The sequence below is a fragment of the Dipodomys spectabilis genome, unplaced genomic scaffold (genome assembly GCF_019054845.1).
Source record: "Dipodomys spectabilis isolate Male_0828 unplaced genomic scaffold, ASM1905484v1 ptg000067l, whole genome shotgun sequence".
Taxonomy (NCBI): Eukaryota; Metazoa; Chordata; class Mammalia; order Rodentia; family Heteromyidae; genus Dipodomys; species Dipodomys spectabilis.
Window position 1 is genome coordinate 3,443,805 of NW_024870744.1, and position 24,729 is coordinate 3,468,533.

At 51.2% G+C, this 24,729-nt stretch overlaps 1 protein-coding gene across 2 annotated transcripts; it reads left to right on the top strand.

Annotated features, from left to right (window-relative positions):
* The first annotated feature begins 12,596 nt into the window (after positions 1 to 12,596).
* Positions 12,597 to 24,250, top strand: Tor1b (torsin family 1 member B). Of its 2 annotated transcripts, XR_006147656.1 has the most exons (6): positions 12,597 to 12,817; positions 13,843 to 14,108; positions 16,304 to 16,479; positions 19,031 to 19,158; positions 20,173 to 20,767; positions 23,920 to 24,250. XR_006147656.1 is itself a non-coding variant. In XM_042681249.1 (5 exons), exons 1-5 carry the CDS (start codon positions 12,598 to 12,600, stop codon positions 20,412 to 20,414), a joined length of 1,032 nt encoding a protein of 343 aa, XP_042537183.1. In that variant the 5' UTR covers position 12,597; the 3' UTR covers positions 20,415 to 21,660. The 2 variants fall into 2 exon arrangements, 1 of the variants encoding a protein (XP_042537183.1); XM_042681249.1 differs by lacking the exon at positions 23,920 to 24,250 and having other exon boundaries at positions 20,173 to 21,660.
* Positions 24,251 to 24,729: the final 479 nt, after the last annotated feature.

Genomic DNA, 24,729 nt, shown 5'->3' on the forward strand with positions numbered 1-24,729 from the left:
TGACTGGCTTCCAGCATGGATCCTCAGATCTCAGCCTCCTGAGTCCCTGGGATCCCAGGCCCGAGCCTCGGGGCAGGCTGTGTTTATTCCTGATGGGGTTGATCCACCTTCTGGGCCACCAAAGGGATCCATTCCCCAGGAAGGCCTGCGGGGCACAGGAGGCTTCGATTTCCTCAGACACCCTTTGATCAAGCCATGGCTTCTGGGACAGCTTGGCCTAGATGTCATGCCCCAGAGATTCCTTGCATTTCCAATGCCACAATCCAAAACATCCTTGATTGGTTCCAAAGAAGCACCACCCTCTTTTTCCCTCAGAGCATTTTATGACAAATGATCCGAGGACACCGGATGCCATGCTTGCTGCGGGGATACGTGTGGGCTTCCGTGCCGCTGGCTGCCAGAGCTCAGGCTCAGCCTGGCCTGGCACAGGGAGCTCACTACCTGACACCAGACAGCCTCAGAGAGGGCAGGAAGGCCATCCATGTGGCTCAGCCCATGAGCGGAACCTCCTCTGGGTGGTCTGTGGGTTCGCACACAGCCTGCTTCTCCTGGATCAGCCTTGTCCTGAATCCCAGGTTGTTCTCTTACCTGGTGTGTGGATGGAGAAGCAGGCCTGGGCTCCGGATGACCTTCCTGAAGGTCATAGATCCCAACTCAGATCTGATCTGTCTCAAGCCAGAGCAGGTATGCCTGGCCTCCGGGAAGAGCTGATGCTGGAATGCAAGCCTGCCTTTCTTTCTGGCACAACTCCTCCCATTCCAAATTCCTCCCTTGTGCTGAACAGATCTGCCTATCAGGATGGTGAACATACCACCTTCCTGTCCCCCAGGCTCTTCAGAATGGGGGGACCCCACCATGGCCACCCTCATTTTCTCTAGAAAGCCAAATTACAGCTAATCTGTTGCCATCTTCCCAACAGGTTCATCCAGCTTGTACAAAGTCTGTCTTAGAGGAAGGGCAGTGCTCTATGTACTGCTGATCCAGCCCAGGCCAGCGGGCACTCCCGTCCCTCCCCAGGGATCGCTCACAGCTGTGGGCCCAGGAAGAGAGGTAGCTCCAAGCAGCACTGACCATGTCTTCCAGTGCAAGATCCAGGAGCAAAGTCCCACATGGGCAGCAATGGCTCACACCTGTAATCCCAGCTATTCAGGAGATTGAGATCTGAGGATCGTGGTTCAAGGGCCCCCTAGGCAGGAAAGTCCATGAGACTCTTATCTTCAATAAATCACCAGAAAACCAGAAGTGGCGCTGTGGCTCAAGTGTAGAGGGCTCATCTTGAGATGAAGAGCTGAGGGACAGTACCCAGGCCCAGAGTTCAAGCCCAACCACATACACACACACACACACACAAGCCAGACTAAGCAAGAAAGTCCATGAAACTTTTAGCTCTAATTAACCACCAAAAAGTGGAAGTAGAGCTGTGACTCAAATCTAGAGCACTAGCCTTGAGCAAGAAAGCTCAGGGACAGCATCCAGGTCCTGAGTTCAAGTCCCAGGACCAGCACACACATATTTAAAAAATAAAAAAAAAAGATTGTCCTTCAAAATGACATGCTCACATCCTAACCCTAGCACAGGCGAATGAGGAATTCTTCACAAAGAGAACAAGATTCCCCAAAGAAAAGATCATACATATGAGATATGTATCATATTAATGAATCATATTATCGAATATGTGTCATTACGCACAGCTAAGTAGATTTACGATGAAGTCTAATTGGCTTGCATGTCCATGTGGGCGGAGATGAGCCATGCTCCTGGAAAGCAAATCTACAGGACTTGAAATCAGGACTGGTACTCTGCCACTGAGCCACGCCTCCAGCTCAGCTCCTTTATTGTGTTTGGGCCCTGGATGGATTGGTTAGGACCTGCAGCATGGATTGAAAAGCTGGTCTTATCTGGGAACATCCCTGCCCTTCCCATACATAAACACACTCAGAAGTGTTCAATCTGGGCATGCTGTGACCAGTCAATTGACGTACAAAACTAGCTATCAGCAATCTACCGCTTATCAACTTGGAAGCCAGAAGCAGCTCCTCTGTCATACTTCATCTGCACTTGAAGCCAGTGAGAGAGTCCTAATACAGCCTTCCATTATAGCCAAAGGTACAGCGACCCCTTTCCCAGAAGAGGAAATTGAGTCTTGAGCCGCATTGACTTTCCTAATTTTCCTCTGCTTAGCCAAGGGTGGTGGAGCACACCCGTAACCCCGCACTCGGCTGAAGCAGGAGGACCTCAAGTTCCAGGCCAGTCTGGACTTTATACCAAGACCCTACACCCTCCCCGGAGACAGCACCCCCCCAGAGTTTAAACCCTTTCATATGAAATCAAAATATCTTTTGTCACATGACATGGAAATAAAGCTCCATGCTATGGGGAATGGCCATCCTCTCCACCTGAGCCTCACACTTGGTCTAGAAGACCGGCATACCCCATTGTAGCCAGCTATGGTTGAGAAAAGGCCAGAGGAACTTTTCTGCCCTAACAGGTCTCAAACCATAATCCTCTTGGTCTCAGCCTCCCACATAGCTGGGATTACAGGGGAGAGCTGCTGTGCCCAGCTGTGAGCTTCTGAGTCTGAATGGACGCTAGGTGTGGTATGGAGAGGGTGGGTGGTAGTTTTGTCAGAAGCGTTGCATGCAGGGAAGGCAAGTCCAGCCAGGACAGAGCACTTGGCCTCCGTGATGGAAGGGGTAACCCGTGGCTGTCCCAGCTGATCATCTGGACCTTTCCTTGGGAACTTAGTCCCCAAATTGATTCGTGTATAGTACGTGTACGCAGAGACCAAGGTAGCCAGTTCACCCTGTCTCACCACGCAACACCTTCTGCAGAGACCCCCACCAGCAAGAAAGCCTCACTAACACTGGGGCTGGTGGCACACACCGGTCATCCCAGCTACTCAGGAGGCTGAGATCTGAGGATCATGGTTTGAAGCCAGCCTGGACAGGAAAGACCATGAGACTCATCTCCAATTAACCACCAAAAAGCTGGAAGTGCTCAAATGATAGAGCACCGGCCTTGAGGGGAAAAGCCTAGAGACAGTCCCCAGGCCCAGAGTTCAAACCCCAGAGCTAGCATTTCACCAGTGCAGTCTAAGGGGCAGGGGGTGAAGTCACCTGCATTCACTCAGGCGAACACACACCTGAGCCAATATATACACAAGGAAGTTAGCTCTTGTGTGACACTCCCTAAATCTAAGATGGAGATGGTCCCTAACTCTAAGGTCAAGATAGCAGGAGGAAGAAAAAGAAGAGGAGGAAGAGGAAAAGGTGAAAGAGGAAGAGGAGGAGGAGGAAGAAGAGAAGGAGGAAGAGGCAGCTTTCTGTAGGAATCACCCTGGGGAGGTGAGTGCTGTAACTGCTGATCCAACACCCACTTAGGCCCAGGGACCAGGAATGCCAGGTACAGAACCGGTCACCACCCTCCACGCCCCGCAGGCCGCCTGTGTGTGGACACATGTGTGATGGACACGTGTGTGTGCCGGGCAAGTCCAGAGGAGAAAGAAGGGCCTCCAGGTTAGCTGGAGGGCAGCCAAAGTGTGCCCCAGAATCCAGCCAGTCCAGAATGCACACCAAAACGCCAGTGGAGATCACCAGCCGTAAGCCAGGCACCGGTGGCTCACGCCTGTCATCCAAGCTACTCAGGAAGCTGAGATCTGAGGATCAGGGTTCAAAGCCAGCCCAGGCAGGAAAGTCTGTGAGACCCTTATCTCCAATAAACCACCAGAAAACTGGAAGTGGCACTGTGGCTCAAGCGGTAGAGAGTAGCCTTGAGCTGAAGAGCTGAGGGACAGCACTCAGGCCCAGAGTTCAAGCCCCACGACCGACAGAAAAGAAAGAAAGAAGGAAAGAAACAAAGAAACAAAGAAAGAAAGAAAGAAGGAAAGAAAGAAAGAAAGAAGGAAAGAAGGAAAGAAAGAAGATCAGCAGCCATGGAGGTGCAGGTGTGAGTGGAAGCTTGGAGAGGAGGCAGAGCTGGAGCCAGGGGCCAAGGATCGAGAAAAATGTCCCTCTGGGATCAGCTCTGGTCCTGACTGTTGCCTTGTCTTAGGTTTGGGGTGGGGGGGGCATGAGAGCTATGACAACCCCACTTTATTTCATTTGTTTATTATTTCGTGCCAGTACTGGAATGTGAACTGAGGGGCTCACACTTGCACTTCACTTTTTCTCTCATGGCTGGTGCTCTACCATTTGAGCCACCCTTCCACTTCTGGTTTTTGCTGATTCGTTGGAAATCCTCCAGATCTCAGCCTCCTGAGTAGCTGGGATGACAGACATGAGCCACCAGTGCTGAGGGTCTACCCTCCCTTTAGAGATGAAGAGATGGAGATTCACAGAATAAGCTGTAGAGGTGCGGTGAGCTACCATAGCTAGCTGGCCGGATTCACGTGACTTCTCACACAGCTCAGTGGGAGGGGCTGATGGCCAGCGTGGGGTGTGGGGCGTGGGATGTGGGGGCCCCTGGATGTTCTCCCATGCTGGGTCCAGCTAGAAGCTCCACCCCCACCCAGGGCCTGGAACTCTTAGTAAAAGGCAGCAGTGTGGCCAGGAACCAATGGCTCATGCCTGTAATCCTAGCTATTCAGGAGGCTGAGATCTGGGGATCATGGTTCAAAGCCAGCCTGGGAAGAAAAGTCCGGGAGACTCTGATTCTCTGATAAACTACTCAGAAAAAGCTGGAAATGGTGCTGTGGTTCAAATGGTCGAGTGTTATCCTTGAGCACAAAGAAGCCCAGGGACAGTGCTCAAGCCCTGAGTTCAAGTCCTAGGACTGGCAAAAAAAATAAATAAATAAAAAAGACAGGAGTGTGTTGCACTCTGTGGATGGAGCATGGGTACTCCCAAACGTGGGGAACAGAAATAGTTCCTTTCAATTCAAAAACATCAATTTCACTGGAAAGCTGGGACATAACAGAGAAACTAAACCAGGCACTGGTTACTCATGCTTATAATCCTAGCTACTCAGGAGGCTGAGAGCTGAGGATAGAGGTTTGAAGCCAGCTTGAGCAGAAAAATCCTTGAGACTCTTGTCTCCAACTAGCCACGAAAAAATAAAAACAAATAAAAAACCAGAAGTGGAGCTGTGGCTCAAGTGTAGAATGCCAGACTATAGCAAAAGAGCTCAGGGACAACACCCGGACCCTGAGTTCAAAACTTAGAACTGGCACACCAAAAAAGAAAAGAGTAACTAGCCTGAATTGAAAGGAGAGAGTATAGGAATCTTCTCCGGCAAAGCAGAAGTTGCATTAAGGAAAACCCTCCATTTCCTGGCCTCAACCTACCCTGGGGAGCAGCACAGCTCGGCCTGAATTGTGCTCTGCACATCTGAGCAGCACAGAAACAGCCAGAAACCCCGGGCCAGCCCTGGGGTGAGCCAGAGGATGGTGAACCCAGAAGAATGAACATACCAGCAGACAGGGACTCTGGGGTGCCCTGGGGCCTCTCTCCAGCCTAGGCCTGGAGTCCTCCAGCCAGCCTCTGCCATCCAGCTTCGCCTCTTACCCAGTCCCTGGGCACCTCTGCCTGTGCTCACGGGGTGATGGCACCCACCACTGCCAGCCTGGACTGAGAGGGCTTCGTCTCTCGCTGCTCGCTCCACTGTGGAGCAAGACTGGGCCTAGGCTGTGGTGAGCCTCCCCTGTGTTTATACAACCCGTCCTCATCCTAACCCTCAAACCACAAACCCCTCCGCGACAAGCAGCCCTCTGAAAGTCAGGTTCGGACACCGGTGCAGGGACCCATCCTCCGCTGGAGAAACGCAGCAGCTGGGCGCCAGTGGCTGATGCCTTCACCCTAGCTATGCAGGAGGCCAAGATCTAGAGGATCGTGGTGCAGTCCATGAGATTCTTATTTCCAATGAACCTGGAAAAAAGTGGAGGCGCTGAAACTGAGGTTTTTTTGTTTTTGTTTTATTTTATTTATTTTTTTTGTGAACACACTGTACAGAGGGGTGAAACTGAGGTTTTTAAAGCCCAGGCCCCAAGTCCAGGAGTCCATGTGAAGTCTGGCCACTCGCCCCCTATGCCACATAAAGAGCCAAGAAAGGCTAAAGGCCTTCGGAAGATGGCACTTCAGTACATCTTGGAGCCATCTTTGGGGGTACAGACACATAGGGCAAGTTGGGGGTTGGGGATGCGAAAGGTCTGCATAGTTCGTCCCCGGTCACAGGTGTGGCCTGGCAGACTTTGGCTCAGTGTTTGTCTCCGAGGCCTGGCAGGGAGTCTGTAGCTTCTGGCAGTATTGGTCTGAGGGATGCCTATCAGTGAACCTCATCTTTCCCGACGCCCAAAGTGACTTTATAGTGACTTTCGGAGAAAAGGGCTCAGATCCAAGGATGTAGAGGTGAAGTTGGGGGGGGTGGGCGGGGTAGGGGATGAGGTGCTGGAGGCCAGTGTTTAGTTAATTTACAGACCCAGCAAAAGCAGCTTTTCAGTGGCTTCTGACAAACGCAGGGCGTGGGGCTGCGTGTGGGCAGCTGCCAATGCCAGCCGCCATCCTCCACGCTAGTAGGCCCCAAGGACACGGCTGAGGAGGCACAGCGCCCCCCCGAGGCTGATGGGGGGAACTTCAGCACGTGGTTTTGTTTGGTTTTCCCTCCCAGATTGCTGATGCAAGAAGCTCAGAAGCCGTTCTTCATGTTCTCCACAGTGTGTGTGTGTGTGTGTGTGTGTGTGTGTGTGTTGTGTGTGTGTGACATGTGTGCAGAGCAGAATCCCACCACACTCACACCACGGAGCCAGTGCCACAGAGCAACAGTGACCCTAGCCAAAGACCCCACAACTGGACCAGATTCCTCCTTGACTCACTTTGGGCTTGAATGAAGCCCTTAGGTGGGTAGACACACACACACACACACACACACACACACACACACACACACACACACACACATGTGACATTCCATGATTTTGGTGAGCCATCTGGGCTGGTGAAAGTTTAATTATATCCTTCTCACTCATGTGATATCTCCTGTCCCTCCCTGCTTTTTGGTGCCTGTCCTAGGGCTTGAACTTGGCCTGTGCTCTGTCCCCGAACTTTTTTGCTCAAGGCTAGAGCTCTACCACTTGAGCCACAGCTCCACTTGTAGATTTTATTTATTTGTTTTGCCAGCTACTTGGAGATTAGAGTCTCATAGACTTTGCTGCCCAAGTTCGCTTCAAAGCCAAGTCCTCAGATCTCAGCCTCCTGGGCAGCTAGGATTACAGGCGTGAACCACGGGTGCCCTGCTCTTAGGTGATTTCTTGAACGGACAAGAAAATTGGTTCTCTATTAATGTCCATAAATGATATTTCTATTTCAACTAGAGGGTTGTTTTTATTTTGTGAACTCTAGTTTTATTCTTTTCCTCTGCTTCTCCGTTGCAGAAATTAGCCCTTCCTGAGGTCAAAATCCTGGGGGATCCATCCTGGAGGCTCTAGGAGCTGGGCCTCCTTCCCAGATGTCGCCTTGCTTTTCCAACCCTGTGGCCTGGCTCCATCTAGGGGTTATACCTGGGAAGTACACCACCTTCCTCTGGCAAGCACGCCTCACAAATGGATGCTTTGCTAGCTTTTCTCCCAAAGACAAAGACAGCAACACTTTTCAGGTTTCCGGAACCAAAATCTCCAGATGTCTTTAAGAGACTCTGTGAAGGGGCTGGGAAGGTGGCTCAGTGGTACAGTGCTTGCCTCCCATGCATGAGGCCCTGGGTTCAATTCCTCTGCACCACATAAAGAGAAAAAGCCTTAAGTGGTGCAGTGGCTCAAGTGATAGAGTGCTAGTCTTGAGCTGAAGAGCTAAGGGACAGCGCCCAGGCCCACAACCGATGAGAGAGAGAGAGAGAGAGAGAGAGAGAGACTCGCTGGAGTCCCAGCCAGTTGTTTAATTATCAACTACTTCATTAAAGACAGAGGAAATAAAACCTGCCACCTTTAACATTTACTTTGACATTTTGTTGTATTTGATTAGATTTCTACATGTTTAATGAAAAAAAGAATCAAAAGCTTCTGGCCACCATTTTAACCTTCCTTCCCAATGGTCTAAGCATCTCAGTTCTCCCTCATGGATGTAATTCCACTGTGTAGCACTGTGTCACTGTAGTACACGTTTTGTTTTGTTCTTCCTGTCCTTGTCTTCGTGAATGTTGGGATTTCAGGTGTGCACTGCCATACCCTGCACTCTGTGTGTGTGTGTGTGTGTGTGGTGTGTGTGTTACTTTTTGTTTGGCAGTACTGGGGTTTGAACTCAGAGCCTCATATCTGCTGGCACCCTTTCTACACTGGCTAGCTATTTATGCATTCATTCATTTGTTCTTTGTGTGCCAGCCCTGGGGCTTGAAATCAAGGCCTGGCACTGCCCCTGAGCTCTTTTATTTTTTTGGAGGGGGGGTCCGGCTATGGGGCCTGTACTCTGGGCCTGGGCTCTGTCCCTCAGCTCTTCAGCTCAAGGCTAGCGCTCTACCACTTGAGCCACAGTGCCACTTCCAGCTTTTTTCTTTTTTCTTATGTGGTGCTGAGGAATCGAGCCCAGGGCCTCAGGCATGCAAGGCAAGTGCTCTACCACTGAGCCACCTTCCCAGCCACCCCCCTCCCCCCCAGCTTTTTTATTCAAAGCTAGCACTCCACCACTCGAGCCATAACTGCACTTCTAATATTTTGGCAGCTAATTGGAGATAGAATTTCCATAGACATTTCTGCCCAGGCTGGCTTTGGACTGTGATCCTTGGGTCTCAGCTTTCTGGGTAGCTTGGATTACAGGTGTGAGCCATTGGTTCCTGATTGCACTGGGTATTTTTTTATATAGTTCTTGCCTCCTGCCAAAGAGAAGCAGAAGGAAGGAGCGTGAGGAGGAGGAGGAGGAGGAAAAGGAGGAAGAGGAGGAGGAGGAGGAGGAGGAGGAGGAGGAGGAGGAGGAGGAAGAGGTAGAGAGGGAAGAGAGAGAGAAAAGAAGAGAGAAGGAGGAAGAGGAAGAGAAGAAGGAAGAGAAAAGGAGAAGGAAGAAGAGAAGGAAGGTAGGGTCAGAGGTCTCGCTGAGGGTGTCTGGCAGATTCAAGCAGTTTTTCTTACTCAATTTCCTGGCTGAAACAGATGTCGTTAGGGGATAATGGAGAAGAAAGAGAGATGCCCTTTGGTCCTGCTGCTTCTTTCCTTCCCATCCCCCACCTCACTGGCACCCCGGGTACCTGAGAAAACCCTCACTCCCCACCCCACTCTGAAATGTCAGCCCAGCAGGGCTTAGGCGGCTCACACCTGTAATCCTAACTACTCAGGAAGCTGAGATCTGAGGATCGAGGTTCAAAGCCAGCCCAGGAAAGTCCATGACGCTCTTATCTTCAATAAACTACCAAAAAGCTGGAAGTCAAGCTGCAACTCAAGTGATAGAGCACTGATCTTGAGTTAAAGACGCTTAAGGACAGCAGTTTGAGACTCAGGGAAAGCAGTTCAAGCCCCAGGACCAGCACAAAGAAAAGGAAGGAAGGAAGGGAGGAAGAGAGGGAGAGAAGGAAGGAAAGAAGGAGGGTAATAAAAATGGGGTGAACGCTGGGCGCTGGTGGCTCACGCCTGTCATCCTAGCTACTTGGGAGGCTGAGATCTGAGGATCATGGTTCCAAGCCAGCCTGGGCAGGAAAGTCTGTAAGACTCTTATCTCCAATAAACCACCAGAAAATCAGAAGTGGTGCTGTGGCTCAAGTAGCCTGAGCTGAAGAGCTGAGGGACAGTGCCCAGAATCAGAGTTCAAGCCCTGCAGCTGACAAAAGGAAAGGAGGGGGGGATTTTTTTTTGGGGGGGGGTCCGGTCTTGCGGCCTGAACTCTGGGCCTGGGCACTGTCCCTCAGCTCTTCAGCTCAAGGCTAGTGCATTACCACTTGAATCATAGCACCACTTCTGGCTTTTTTTTTCCTGCTTGTGTGGTGCTGAGGAATCGAACCCAGGGCCTCATGCATGCAAGGCAAGCACTCTACCTCTGAGCCATCTTCCCAGCTGGGGGTGGGGGGGATGATTTTAAACTAAGTACATTAGATGTGTTTTTAAATACCAAATTTGCAATATCATAAAAAATTGTAGTAAAAAAGAAAGCACATGGAATATTCTGTAGCCATGAGGATTTTCTAGGGAGGAACTGTATTGCTGGTACATCAGGTGGCAACAGGAAGTAGGAAACCATGTACCCTCTGTACATGATAGCCACTAAGAGTTGTTGGGGATCCGAGATTAATGGGAACAGTTTGTACTTTTAAAAATTGGGGGTGGGTGGGCTGGGAATGTGGCTTAGTGGTACAGTGCTAGTCTGGAGCAAAAAGAAGCTCAGGGACAGTGTCCATGTCCTGAGTTCAAGCCCCAGGACTGGCACACACAAAACACGTAGGGGCTTTTTTTTTTTTTTTTTTCCAGCGCTCAGGATTGAATCCATGGCTTTACAAGTGCTCTATCACCTGGCCCACACTCCCAAACCCTTTTGTTTCTATTTTGTTTCTGAGATAGGATGCCACTAAATTTGCCCATTAGCCCTTCAACTAGAATTCCTCCTACTTCAACACTTCAAGGGTGGGGATTATAGGTGTGCACCACTGCACTCAGATAAAGGAAGTCCAGGTTTTTAAATATCTTCTGTATCTTCTGCTATGTCATTAGTGTGTGTGTGTGTGTGTGTGTGTGTGTGAGATCAGCCAAAGGCTGTGGATAGTAAGTAACCGCGAGGTATTTGAACTCAGGTTGGTGTCCTCCAGCTGGTAGCTGACCAGCTCTTCCAGGGCTCTTGTGGTAGTAGTAGGTAAGTCCTTGCAATGAATTAGTCCTGAGGGAAATGAGTTCCCAAGGGGACGCTGTCTCTGGTCCTGAAAACCCCAGCCAGCCTGGAAGCTGAAGGACAGACCCCTCCCCACAGCAGAGAGGTCTTTCCAGTCCCTTTCATCCCAGATGGGCTGGGCCACCCATGGCTCATGTCTGTGAATCTAGCTACTCAAGAGGCTGAGGTCTGAGGATGGTAGCTTGAAGCCAACCTGGGCAGGAAAAGTCTGTGAGGCTCTTATGTTAAGTGAATCACAAAAATAGTCAAAAGTGGAACTGTAGTTCAAGTGGTAGAGCACCAGCCTTGAAGGAAAAGCTGAAGGACAGTGCCCAGGCCTGATTTCCAGGAAAACAAAACGAAGTGCTTTCCTGCTTGGGCTGGCTTCCACCTTCAGTCCTCAGATCTCAGGCTTTTGGGTTGCCAGGATTACAGGTGTGTGCTTCTAGCAGCACCTGGCACGAAGTGGAAATTTAGCAAAAACAAGGAGCACCATCATGCTGTGGAGAAGGGAGAAGACAAGATTCAAAATATTGGCTTGGGAAGGTGGCTCAGTAGTAGAGTGCTTGCCTAGCATACATGAATTCCATTCCTCAGTACCACAGACACAGAAAACTATGGTGTGTGAGGCCCTGGGTCCCATCCTCAGCACAGCAGAGAAAAAAAGGAAAAGAGATGGAAAGAAAGAGAAGTGAGGCAGAGAAGGAGATGGGAAGGGTGGGAAGGAGATGGGAAGGGAGGGGAGAAGAGAAGAGAGGAAAAAAGGAGAGAAAAAGAAAAGAAGAAAGAAAAGGAAGAAAGGAAGGAAAAAGGAAGGAAGGAAGGAAGGAAGGGAGGAAGGAAGGAAGGAAAGAAGGAAGGAAGGAAGGAGGAAGGAAGGAAGGAGGAAGGAGGAAGGAAGGAGGAAGGAAGGAAGGAAGGAAGGAGGAAGGAAGGAAGGAAGGAAGGAAGGAGGAAGGAAGGAAGGAAGGAAGGAAGGAAGGAGGAAGGAAGGAAGCAGGAAGGAGGAAGGAAGGAAGGAAGGAGGAAGGAAGGAGGAAGGAAGGAAGGAGGAAGGAGGAAGGAAGGAAGGAAGGAGGAAGGAGGAAGGAAGGAAGGAGGAAGGAAGGAAGGAGGAAGGAAGGAAGGAGGAAGGAAGGAGGAAGGAAGGAAGGAAGGAGGAAGGAAGGAGGAAGGAAGGAAGGAAGGAAGGAGGAAGGAAGGAGGAAGGAAGGAAGGAAGGAAGGAGGAAGGAAGGAAGGAGGAAGGAGGAAGGAAGGAGGAAGGAAGGAAGGAAGGAAGGAAGGAGGAAGGAAGGAAGGAAGGAAGGAAGGAAGGAAGGAGGAAGGAAGGAAGGAAGGAAGGAAGGAAGGAAGGAGGAAGGAAGGAAGGAAGGAAGGAAGGAGGAAGGAAGGAAGGAAGGAGGAAGGAAGGAAGGAAGGAAGGAAGGAAGGAGGAAGGAAGGAAGCAGGAAGGAGGAAGAAAGGAAGGAAGGAGGAAGGAAGGAGGAAGGAAGGAACGAAGGAAGGAAGGAAAAAGGAAGGAAGGCAGGAGGGAAGGAGGAAGGAAGGAGGAAGGAGGAAGGAAGGAAGGAAGGAAGGAAGGAAGGAAGGAAGGAAGGAAGGAAGGAAGGAAGGAAGGAAGGAAGGAAGGAAGTCACGTATAGGGTTCCTTTGATTATGAAGAACTTGGATGACTTCGTGCCACTTACAAAGATGGCGGCGCGCAGACCTCTCCGCCCGTCACCAACATGGCCGCCCCAGGGATTGGGGGGGGGGGGTGTCCGATACCGGAAATGACGCCACGCGCCGGAAGCCCGGCTTTCCCGTGCACGGGTCCGGGTTCCTTGGCGCGAATGCGGGCCGGTCGGTGGATGCGGGGCTCCGGGCCGCTCGGAGGCCCCGCGGCCCTGTGGCCGCTGCTGGCCGTCCACGTGGCGACGGCGCTGGAGCCCGTGAGCATGGGCGTCGCCGCCGTCGGGGCCGCGTCGGCGCTCACCGGCCTCTTTTCCTACACCAAGCTGTACTGCCGCTTCGCCGAGTGCTGCGTGGAGGAGCGGCCGCTCGACGCCGCGGGTGCGTCCCGAGCCGCGACAGCGGCGCTGGAGGGCGGGCACGGGCGGCCGGGGCGGCCGGGACGGCGCCGGGGGACCCGGTGGCCGGGGCCGGCTCGGGGACTCCGGCCCTGGACGCCGGGCCTTCGGAAGCAGCCTCCGCTCGGTCCGCGGGCCGTGAGATCCCGAGCAGAAGACGCCACGGCAGCCCTCCCCGGGAGCCGGCAGGCCGCAGGCCCGTCCGGGGGCCCCACCGTTGGCCCTTGGTTTTCTTGCAAAAGCCAGCAGGGTTGGCAGGAGAGACAGCCTGCAGCGAAGCAAGAGAAAGTTCCTCCTGGAAGGCCTGAATCTCTTTCATGGCGTTCTTAAGTGCTCAGGAACCTCACATCCGCCCGCCAAACTGTGCTTCAGCCTCAATGTTGGCGCTGGGATTTGCCCGAGACCCTGCCGGACGCCCGCCACGCTGAGCCTCCCACTGTCTAACTGGGCACGCGCTGCTTTTCTGGTCCCCCCCCCCCCTCCACCCACCCAACCCCACACCCCATTTTTGTGCTCATCCTGGGGCTTGAACTCAGGGCCTGGCCAATGCCCTTTAGCTTTTTCACTCAAGGCTGGAGCTCTACCACTTGAGCCACGCTTCTCCTGCCGGCCTTTTGCTGGTAAGTTGGTGATACTAAGTCTCTCCGGTAATTGTCCTCGGAAAAACTTTGAACCACGATCCTTAAGTCTCAGCCTCCTGAGTAGCTAGGATTACAGGCCTGAGCTACTGGCCTCCAGCTTCTGTTGTCTTTTTTTTAACTTGGTCGGTCGTGGGGCTTGAACTGTGGGCTTGGGCACTGGCCCTTAGCTCTTCAGCTCAAGGCTAGCACTCTTCCAATTGAGCCACAAGCGCCACTTCCAGCTTTTTCTGCTTATGTGGTGCTGAGGAATGGAACCCTGGGCCTCATGCATGCAAGGCAAGCGCTCTACCATGAGCCACCTTCCCAGTCCCTTCTGTTGTCTTTTTAACATGTGTTTTTCTCTCTGTTCCTGGGGCTGGCCGTGCAGCCCTCAAGCGGGACTTGGAGGAGAAACTGTTTGGACAGCACCTGGCCACAGAAGTGATCCTCAAGGCCCTCACCGGCTTCCGGAACAACAAGCACACCAAGAAACCACTGACGCTGTCCCTGCATGGCTGGGCAGGGACAGGCAAGAATTTTGTCAGCCAAATTGTGGCTGAAAACCTTCATCCTAAAGGTCTGAAGAGTAAATTTGTCCACCTGTTTGTATCAACTTTGCACTTTCCTCATGAGGAGAAGATGAAAGTGTACCAGGCAAGAGAACTCCCGGAGGCTCCCTGTCTGCCTGGGGAACCACCTGCTGACCAGCTTCTGCTGCTTTGCATTGCAGTAATCCACCTGCATGGCCTCAGCTTCTCTTTCTGCATTAGGGGAGCCCGGGCTCTACTGAGTATTTATGAACAAGAGTCTCACTATGTGTCCAAGGCTGCCCTTGAGCTCCTGGGTCCTCCTGCCTCAGCCTCCTGAGGGCTGACAGCACAGTTGTGCACAGCCATACCCAGTTTAAGGCACTTTGAGATCCCAGTTGGTGGTTTATGGGGTTGCCCTATTTTTTTTTTTTTGCCAGTCCTGTGACTCATACTCTGGGCCTGGGTGCTGTCTCTGTACTCCTTTTGCTCAGGGTGAGTGCTCTACCACTTGAGCCATAGCACCATTTCCGGCTTTTCTGAGTAGTTTATTTGACATAAGAGTTTGGTGGATTTTCCTGCCAGGGCTGGCCTTGAACCACGGTCCTCAGATCTCAGCCTCCTGAATAGCTAGGATTACAGGCGAGAGCCACCAGCGCCCAGCTGTCCTGAGCTCTTTTGATCACTCTGTCACTTTGACCACAGCTCTACTTCTGGTTTTCTAATGGTTCATTGGAGATAAGAGTCTCAGACTTTCCTGCCCAGGCGATCCTCAGGTCTCAGCCTCATCCTGAGTAGCGAGGATTATAGGTGTGAGCCACCAGTGCGTGGCTCAGGTGGGGCGTCTTTAAATGCTTTATTTGGACGTGGCGGTATTTGCTGCTCTCTACCTGTGCTGCAGCCTCAGCTTTGCACTTGCCTTTTGCAGGAAGACTGGAGACATTTTTTTCCTGAATAGCTTTTAGTCCCTTTATTCCTCCTGTCCTTCAAGTCCTTGCTATTGCTTTCTTCAAAGAAAGCCTCAAAGAACTGGATCTCCACACACACTCCCTCTAACGTGCTCAGGCCACAGCTAATGGGCTCATTCCCCTTTCACTCGATGTCTTGTCATTCATGTTTTTCCTGTTAAGTGGAGGCTGAAATAAGAAATAGAAACTTACATGGACAGGGAAGTGAAAGTGGCTTTCAAAACTGTAAGATGAGGAGTGCTAAGAGGAAGAAGCCTTATAGGCGTGGGTGTGGGTAGCGTGTGAACATGTTGCTACTGGGGCTTGAACTCCAGGCCTAGGTGCTGTCCCTTAGCTTTTTCACTTAAGGCTGGCACTCTACCACTTGAGCCACAGATCCACTTCCAGCTTTTTGCTGATTAATTGGAGATAAGAGTCTCAAGGACATTTCCTGCCAGTTGGCTTAAACAGTGATCTCAGATCTCAGCCTCCTGGGTAGCTAGGATTACGGGATGAATCACTGGTGCCTGGCCGAAATAATCTTGTTTTCTAAGTTTTGTCATAAGTCTCTCGAGATAAGTACAGCAGACGGAGTGTTTCTGGCTTTTTGTGTTTTAGAGTTGAGGGCTTGTTTTTTGGGTGTCTTTGTTCGAGAGAGCACTGGGAGTTGGGCACTTGGTGGCTCAGCCTATAATCCTAGCTATTCAGGAGGCTGAGATGTGAGAATCATGGTTCAAAACTGAGACTCCCATCTCCCATGAACCAGCAAAAAGCCAGTCTAGCAGCGTGGCTCAAGTGACAGATTGCCCACTAGCCATGAGCAAGCCAGGGTGAGGCCCTGAGTTCAAGCCCCACTACTGGGGCTAGAGATGGATGTTAGTGGCTGAATGCTTGCTCTAGCCCCTCAGAGAAAAGGCAACTGCAGGAAGTACAGGAATGGATGCTTTTCATGAAATTTCTTTGCTCATTGCAGCAGCCAAGGCCTTGTCTGACACTGCACATCCTTTGTCCACAGTTGTCCAGGCTGTATTGTGTCTTCACTGTATCGTAGATTTAAAAAAAAAAAATGTTAATAGTGTTTGCAGACTTTTGCCTATGGTGGAGCTGAGGAATTTCGGTCCACACTGAAATGAAAATTAGGATGTGATTAATAAGAATGATAACTATTCGTGTATCCCTGCACCTTTCAGTAGAAGGACAGGATTCGTGTTGATTTGAATTAGGAAGGATTGCATTTCTGCCCTCCCTTCCCTCCCTTCTGGCAGTTTCCGCCTTTGATGAAGCTAAGATGGAGCGAGGGAGGGAGGGAGCGCCTGCTCTGTCTCCAGCGTGCATGTCCTGAGCCAGGGTGCCTCTTCTTTTATGGTTCATGCAGGACCAGCTACAGAAGTGGATTAGGGGAAACGTGAGCGCGTGCTCCAGCTCTGTGTTCATTTTTGACGAGATGGACAAATTGCATCCCGGGATCATTGACGCCATCAAGCCCTTTCTAGACTACTACGAGCAGATTGATGGGATCTCCTACCGCAGAGCCATCTTCATCTTCCTCAGGTGAGCTACCAGCCTTCCTTTCCCCTCATAACAACATGGGTTTTTCAGTGTGTGTGTGCGTGTGAGAGAGAATCCAAGGCCTGTGTACTGTCTTTCAGCCTTTGCTCAAAGCTACTGCTCTACCACTTTGAGCTATGCAGACACTTTTTTTTCTTCTGGTGGTTAATTGGAGTTAAGAGTCTCACAGACTTTCCTTTCCTCAGATTATCAGCCTCCTGAGTAGCTAGGATTACAGGTATGAGCCACCAGCTCATACACTGCATGCATGCTGTTTACCAGGCCTTCAGTTATTTGTTTACATCTTTTACTTGCTGGTTGTCAGGTGTGGACAGGGTGAATGAGATGAAGTCATCAATGGACAGCTGTAACTGTACAGTGCTTCTGAAGTTTGTAGAAAGCCAAAGCACCTTCTTAGCAAGTTCTAAGAGACGCACAGTTCAGCTCCTTGGGGCAGTCTTCTGGCTTATTTTGTTTTGGGGTCTGGGTAGCACTTAGTAATTATTCCTTGGTGAAGAATAAAGTTGAAAGGGGCTGGGAATGTGGCTTGGCATTAGAGTGCTTGCCTAGCATGCATGCCCTGGGTTTGATTCCTCAGTACCACATAAACAGAACAATCTGGGGGGCTGGGAAAGTGACTCAGTGGTAGAGTGCTTGTCTTACATGCATGAGGCCTTGAGTTCGATTTCTCAGCATCACATAATCAGAAAAGGCTGGAAGTGGCACTGTGGCTCAAGTGGTACAGTGCTAGCTTTGAGCACAGAAAGATTCAAGGACAGTGCCCAGGCCCTGAGTTCAAGCTCCAGGCCTGGCAAAAAAAAAAAAAAAAAAAGAATAAAGCTAGAGCTGGGAATATGGCTTAGTGGCAGAGTGCTTGCATAGCATGCATGAAACCCTTGGTTCGATTCCTCAATACCACATAAACAAAAAGCCAGAAATGGTGCTGTGGCTCAAGTGGTAGAGTATACTAGCTTTGAGCAAAAGAAGCTCAGGGACAGTCCCTAGGCCCCTGGACTGGAAAAAAAAAAAAAAAAGAATAAAGCTGGGCGCTGGTGGCTCAGGCCTGTAAACTTATGTACTCAGGAGACAGATTTGATGATTGAGGTTTGAAGCCAAGCAGGCAGAAAAGTCCATAAGACATATCTCCAATTAACCACCAGAAAACTGGAAGTGGAGCTGTGCCTCAAAGTGATAGGAGCACTTGGGCAAAAAAGCTGAGGGACAGTACCCACGCCCTGAGCAAGCCCCGTGCCCAATAACAACAGCAGCAACAAAACTAGCAGCTGGGAACCGTGGCATACAAATCCCCAAGATTCTTTTTTTTTTGGTCGGTTGTGGGTCTTAAACTCTGAGCTTGGGCGCTGTCCCTCAGCTCAAGGCGAGTGCTCTATGGCTTGAGCCACAGCACCACTTCCGGTTTTCTAGTGCTTTATTGGAGACAAAAGAGTCTCACGGACTTTCCTGTCCAGGCTGGCTTTGAACCTCGATCCTCAGATCTCAACCTCTTGATTAGCTAAGATTACAGGCGTGAGCCACCGGCACCTAGCCCCAAGATTCTTTTTTTTTTTTTTTTTGGGTCCGGTCATGGGGCCTGAACTCTGGGCCTGGGCACTGTCCCTCAGCTCTTCAGCTGAAGGCTAGTGCTCTACCACTTGAGCCACAGTGCCACTTCCGGCTTTTTTCTTATGTGGTGCTGAGGAATCGAACCCAGGGCCTCGAGCATGCAAGGCAAGTGCTCTACCACTGAGCTACCTTCCCAGCCCAGCCCCAAGATTCTTATATCCAGTTAACCAGCAAAAAGCCAGAAGTGAGGCTGTGGCTTAAGTGGCAGAGTGCCAAACTTAAGTGAAAAAGTTAAGCAAGGGTATAAGGTCTAGAGTTCAAGCCCTAGTAGAAGCACAAAAATAAAGCTGGGGTCAGGTTTGGAGGTGTGGCTTAGTGGTAGTGCATTTGTCCAGTGAACACAGGACTGGGGTTTGATTCCCAGCACAGGAGGAAAGGAAAAAAAGAAGTAAAGCAGCCGGGCACTGGTGGTTCATGCCTGTAATCCAAGCTATTCAGGAGGCTGAGATCTGAGGATCGAGGTTCAAAGCCAGCCTGGGCAGGAAAGTCTGGGAGACTCTTATCTCCAGTAAACCACTAGAAAACTGGAAGTGGTGCTGTGGCTCAAGCAGTAGAGCGTAGCCTTGAGCTGAAGAGTGCAGGGACAGCGCCCAAGCCCAGAGTTCAAGCCCCACAACTGACCAAAAAAAAGAACTAAAGCTTAGGGCTGGGGCATAGCTCAGTAGTATAGTATGTGTTTAGCATGTACAGAGCTCTGAGTTCAACTCTCAGTACAGGGGGCTGGGTGAAGCGTAGGGCTAGCACTTTTTCTGATGAGACACGGACATCTTTTTTTTTTTTTTTTTTTTTTTGCTTTTTGCTTTTTGCTTATGTGGTGCTGAGGAATTGAACCCAGGGCCTCATGCATGCAAGGCAAGCGCTGTACCACTGAGCCACCTTCCCAGCCCGAGACACGGACATCTTAAGTGTGATTTCAATCTTTGTTTCTCAGCAATTCGGGAGGGGACCTTATAACTAAGACAGCCCTGGACTTCTGGCGGGCAGGAAGAAAGCGGGAAGAGATCCAGTTGAAGGATCTGGAGCCTGTGCTGTCGGTTGGGGTCTTCAACAACAAGCACAGTGAGTTCCCTGGGGTGGGGGGGGGGGCATAGGAGACCTGTGCTCTGCCATGTGAGCCTGACACCCTCTTTTCTGCACCCATGTCTGTGGGGACAACATGATCCTGCACCAGCATCAGCTGGTCCAGGCAAGACTTCCTGTCAGGCTTGACAAAAAAGATTAATTTGAAAGCCGGGCACCGGTGGCTCACACCTGTAATCCTAGCTGATTCAGGAGACTGAGATCTAAGGATCATGGTTCAAAGCCAGCCCGGGCAGGAAAAGCCGTGAAACTCTTATCTCCAGTTAACCACTAGAAGCCGGGCGCTGGTGGCTCACATCTGTAACCCTAGCTACTCAGGAGGCTGAGGTCTGAGGATTGCAGTTCAAAGCCAGCCCAGGCAGGAAAGTCCCTAAGACTCTTATCTCCAAGTAACCACTCAAAGCCGGAAGTAGTGCTGTGGCTTAAGTGGTAGAGTGTTTTGAGCTGAAGAGCTCAGGGATAGAGCCCAGGCCCAGAGTTCAAGCCTCATGACCAACCAAAAAAACCCAAAAAAAACCAATTAACTACCAGAAAATCGGAAATGGCACTGTGGCTCAAGTGGTAGAGCACTAGCCTTGAGCTGACGAGCTGAGGGACAGCGCCCAGCCCCAAGCCCCATGACCAACCAAAAACAAAAAAAAAGAAAAAAAAAAAAAAAACTTGAGCCAGGCCCCAGTGGCTCATGCCTGTAATCTTAGCTACTCAAGAGGTGAGAGCTGAGGTTCCTGGTTCAAAGCCAACCTGGTTAGAAAAGTCCATAAGACTCTCCAAGGAACCAGCATAAAGCTGGAAATGTAGGCATGGCTCCAGTGTTAGAGTGCTGGTCTTCAGCACAAGAGCTGAGCAAGAGCATGAGGCTCTGAGATCAAGTCCCAGTACCTGTTCCATAGATAGACAGACAGACAGACAGATGACTGTCTTGAAGAATGTCTGGGGCTGCTGCGGGGTGGGTGTGGCCAGGTGGCAGTGATGCGGGCCTGTCTTGCTCTGCAGGTGGCCTGTGGCACAGCGTGCTGATAGACCGGAACCTCGTCGACTACTTTATCCCCTTCCTACCCCTGGAGTATAGACACGTGAAGATGTGCGTGCGGGCTGAGATGCGGGCCCGCGGCACAGCTGTAAATGAGGACATTGTCACCAAGGTGACAGATGAAATGACATTTTTCCCCAAAGATGAGAAGATCTACTCAGACAAAGGCTGCAAGACTGTGCAGTCACGGCTGGATCTCTATTGAGGGCCTCTGTGTGCGGGCAGAGGGGAGCCTGGGGCGTGGCACCCCTGCACCCGGAGTCCTGCCACCTAGAAGCACATTGGAGACCTTTGGGCATTTTGCACCTTCATTACCTGTCAACTTGCAGGACTGGAAGTTGCTAAGAGTCGGTTTTGAAGACACTGACCATCGATGGAGCTTGGCAGCAGCTCCGTTCTTTCCTGCCATTGCAGGCAAGTGCCTGGCAGCAGCCCTCAGCTCCCATGCCTCGGAAGCGCTGCTGGGGTCAGGAGGGTCAAGGCCCTGCCGCAGTGGACATGGCCCCTCTGCCGCCGGCTCTGCAGGGCACTCGCAGGCCTCAAGGGTCTGGACTTGAGGTGAGTGGCAGCAGTAGGTGCTGACGGTGTCTGCGGGGAGGAGGTGGTCCTGCACCCCAGTGTCCGCACCCCATTGTCGTGGGGAGGGCTTGCTCCTGCACACCTGTGTCTGCGGGGACGACATGACGGTGCACCCCTGTGTCTGCGGGGAGGACTTGGTCCTGCACACCCAGCTCTTGATGTGTGCTAACCCCTGGTCCTCCAGCTCAGGACACAGTTCTCTTGAGTCTGGCCCTGGTTCTGCCTGCTGCCCACATCCTGTCCCCTGCTTTGTATGGGCCCAAGCCTTCCTCGAAGCTTGTCTTCTGGGTACAGTGACCTCCTGATTCCCCCAGCCCCAGCATTGCTGGTGGCTCAGCACGAACACACACACACACACACACACACACACACACACACACACACACACACACACACACACACACACACACACACACACACACAGCACATGCTGTACAGTGCATACACTGCACGCACAGCATACGCTGTGACATTCTTGCCTGTTACACTAACGAGGTGCCATTGTCAAGCTCAGCTACTCCAGGCAGAATTGCTGGAGTGGGGAGGGCAGGTCTGCTCCCCACGGCTGATTCGTGCCAGACCAGCACACTGTGCTGACAGGCCGGGGTGTCCTGCCACAGAGATGCCTGGCTTTTACAAGCACAAGTGTGGTTTTTTTCATGTTCTTCTGCATTTTATGATAAAGTATGAGATGTTGTATTAAAACCTAGGAAAAGCTGGGTGCCAGTTACTCACACCTGTAATCCTAGCTACTCAGGAGGCTGAGATCTGCAGATCATGTTGGAAACCAGCCCCCTCAGGAAAGTTCACAAGACTATTGCCAATTAACCATCAAAAACCCCCAAAACTGGAAGTGGAGCTGTGGCTCAAATGGTAGACCAGTAGTCTTCTACATTTTTTTTTTTTTTGGGTCGGTCATGGGGCTTGAACTCTGGGCGTGGGCGCTGTCCCTGTGCTCTTCAGCTCAAGGAAAGCAGTCTACCACTTGAGCCACAGCGCCACTTCCTGAGCACTAGTCTTAAGAACAAAAGGTCAGGGACAGTACCCAGACCCTGAGTTCAAGCCCCAGGACTGGTGCACACATGTACACACACACACAACCCTAGCTACTCTCTCAGGTTCTCTATAGTACACGTTGTTACTGATGTGTGGTACAGTGTGGTCACAGTTATAGTGAGTTGAAGCCATGGCTGCTTGAGATGGCGCCCCCTGGAGCCCCACAAGGCTGCCCCAACTTGGGAAACAGGACTCGGATTCTGGCCAGCATGGACTGTTTGCCGTTGCTGAGGTGCTACCACAGACACATGGCTAGAACTGTGCGTTTTTCTGTGTACAAAACATGGTAGAATGACTACTTTGTTGACTAGGAAATGCCTTATAGAGTATCGTGCTATCTTTTAAAAGTGCCAAGATGAAGCCAGACACTAGTGGCTCATACCTGTCAGCCTCGCTACTCAGGAGGCTGAGATAGGTGGATTGCGGTTCAAAGCCAGGCAAGAAAGTCTGAGACCATTACCTATAATAAACCACTCAGAAAAAGCTGAAGTGGAGCAGTAGCTCAAGTAATAGAGTGCTAGCCTTGAGCAGAAGAACTCAGGAACAGCGCCCAGACCCTGAGTTCAAGCCCCACGACTAACAACAAAAAGTGCCATGAGAGACTTTCAAGTTTTAGAGGGTATATTCCACGTTGGAGCTGAGTTACCGTTACAGCCTGGGCATCAGTCAAGGGGAGATGTTTACACTGATGCAATGAACTCAACGCATGTGGAGCACTTTGGACTGAACTACTGATGTGGAGCTGGGAGAGATCTCAGTTGACCCTGCCCCGCCCCACCCCTCCCATCGTGGACAAGAGCTCAAACTGACCCACTGACTATAAAATAAAGCCTGTGTGTTACATTGTGAAATGTCACTTTTTTTTGGTCTGTTGTGGCACCTGAACTCGGCCTGGGCACTGGTCCCTCAGCTCTTCAGCTCAAGGCTAGCATTCTACTACTTGAGCCACAGCATCCCCTTCTGGCTTTTTCTGTGTATGTGGTGCTGAGGAATTGAACCCAGGGCCTCATGCATTCGAGGCAAGCGCCCTACCACTGAGCCACCTTCCCAGCCCCACCATCATTCACTTTCTCAGTGGCTTATTTGGCAGCAAAATTTGAGCTTACAAAATAAATCAAGGTGCTTTAGCAGCTTGGGTGTTTACCTTGGATATGTGGCAACACAAATCGGTGTTTATCTCAAAGACTGTTATCCCCAAACAGAAGGGATGAAGTGGTGTCAGGCAATGGCTGGTTTCATGAGTTAGAGATGAGCTTCTAACAAACACCACCTAAAACCATTACATGGTGGGACTGTGGCTCACAGCCTCTGGCCCAGCCCCAGCTTCAGTAAGGAAACCTGACTCTGTGGCTCTTCCCTTCCAACTGGCTAAGAAACACCTGTTTGTTGGCCTCAGGGAGTGGATAACAGACTTACTCCGGATGAGAACTGTCTGATTTCAGGGCAGACATCACAAGCTGGGGGCTGGGGGCTCAACACCTGTAATCTTAACTATTCAGGAGGCTGAAATCTGAAGATTGAAGTTCAAAGTCAGTCTGGGCAGCAAAATCCACGGAAGTTATCACCAATTAACCACCAAAATGCCAGAAGTGGGAGCTGTGGCTCAAGCACTAGCCTTGAGTGAAAAAGCTCAGGGGTAGCACCCAGGCCCTGAGTTCAAGTCCCAGTTCTGGCTCAAACACAAATCACAGCCTCTTAACACCACTCGCTTCCCGTCTCAGAGGAAGGTTCTTTAACTCCAGGCCCAGTGTTGAGGCTGGTGCAGCTTCCACACTGTCTCAAACCTTACAGGATTTAGGATTAAGTCTGGAGGCCTGGGGTTCCCTACTTGTGGCTCCCAGGTGTAAGGGCTGCTGTCATCTGGTTAGGCCTGGTCTGTCACTTCTGGGCCCACTGGGGGCTGAGCTGGGCCCCAGGCCTCCCTGAAAAGAAGTCCAATGTAGGCTGGGTCTCTGAGGCACACAGGTCCTGCCTTAGCAGGTTTTAGTTTTGGTGCCAGAGATTGAGCTCAGAACCTTGTGAATAGAATGCACTGGACCGGAGCTACCTCAACCCTTCCACCTGTCCTCTTCTAGGACCAGCCTGTGAGCATGTGAGCAGCCGCCACCTGAAGAAAGCACCAGCCATTAGTGGGGGCTGTGAGTGCTGCACAGAACAAGCCTGTGCTCCTGCCTGAGATCTCTGCTGGACTTGAACTCCAGGCTGGTGTCAGCTGCTCCCCAAGTCCTAGTGGTAGGGCCTGGAGGTCCTTTAGGTCTCATTTCATTCCAACAAGCACAGCATCTGCTAGTGTTCCCTTAGCCTAAGCTCATGAAACACAAAGTCCTTCCCTTTGGAAGGTGTAAACAGCTGCTAGGTGCGAGTGACTAATGCCTGTAATCCTAGGATTGCAGGAGGCTGAGCTCTGAGGATCGAGGTTTGAAGCCAGCCTGAGCAGGAAAGTCCATGAGACTCTTACCTCCAATAATCACCAAAAAGCCAGAAGTGGAGCTGTGGCTCAAGGAGTAGAGCCTTGAGTAAAACAGCTCAAGGTCAGTGCCTATGCCGAGTTCAATCCCCCACACGCCATCACACAAAATGATGCACTCAAAGGGCTGGGATGTGGCCTGGCGGAGCACTCGCTTGGTGTGTGCAGGGTGCTAGGCATGCACACCCATGCACATGCACAGTGTTCTCACAAATTCTGCATGAAGTGCTATTATAAAGCGGCAACGACTTGCATTCAGTCATCAGTGGCGCTGTTTTGGGCATCATGGGAAGGGGAGACTAAGCTTCCTTAGGTTTAGGGAGTTCAACTGAGCAACAGAACCTAGTGGTGACTGAGGAAGCTTTAAAGAATTGGACAAAACTCCCACAATTTCGACTCCAGTGGGGAGCCAAGTGTT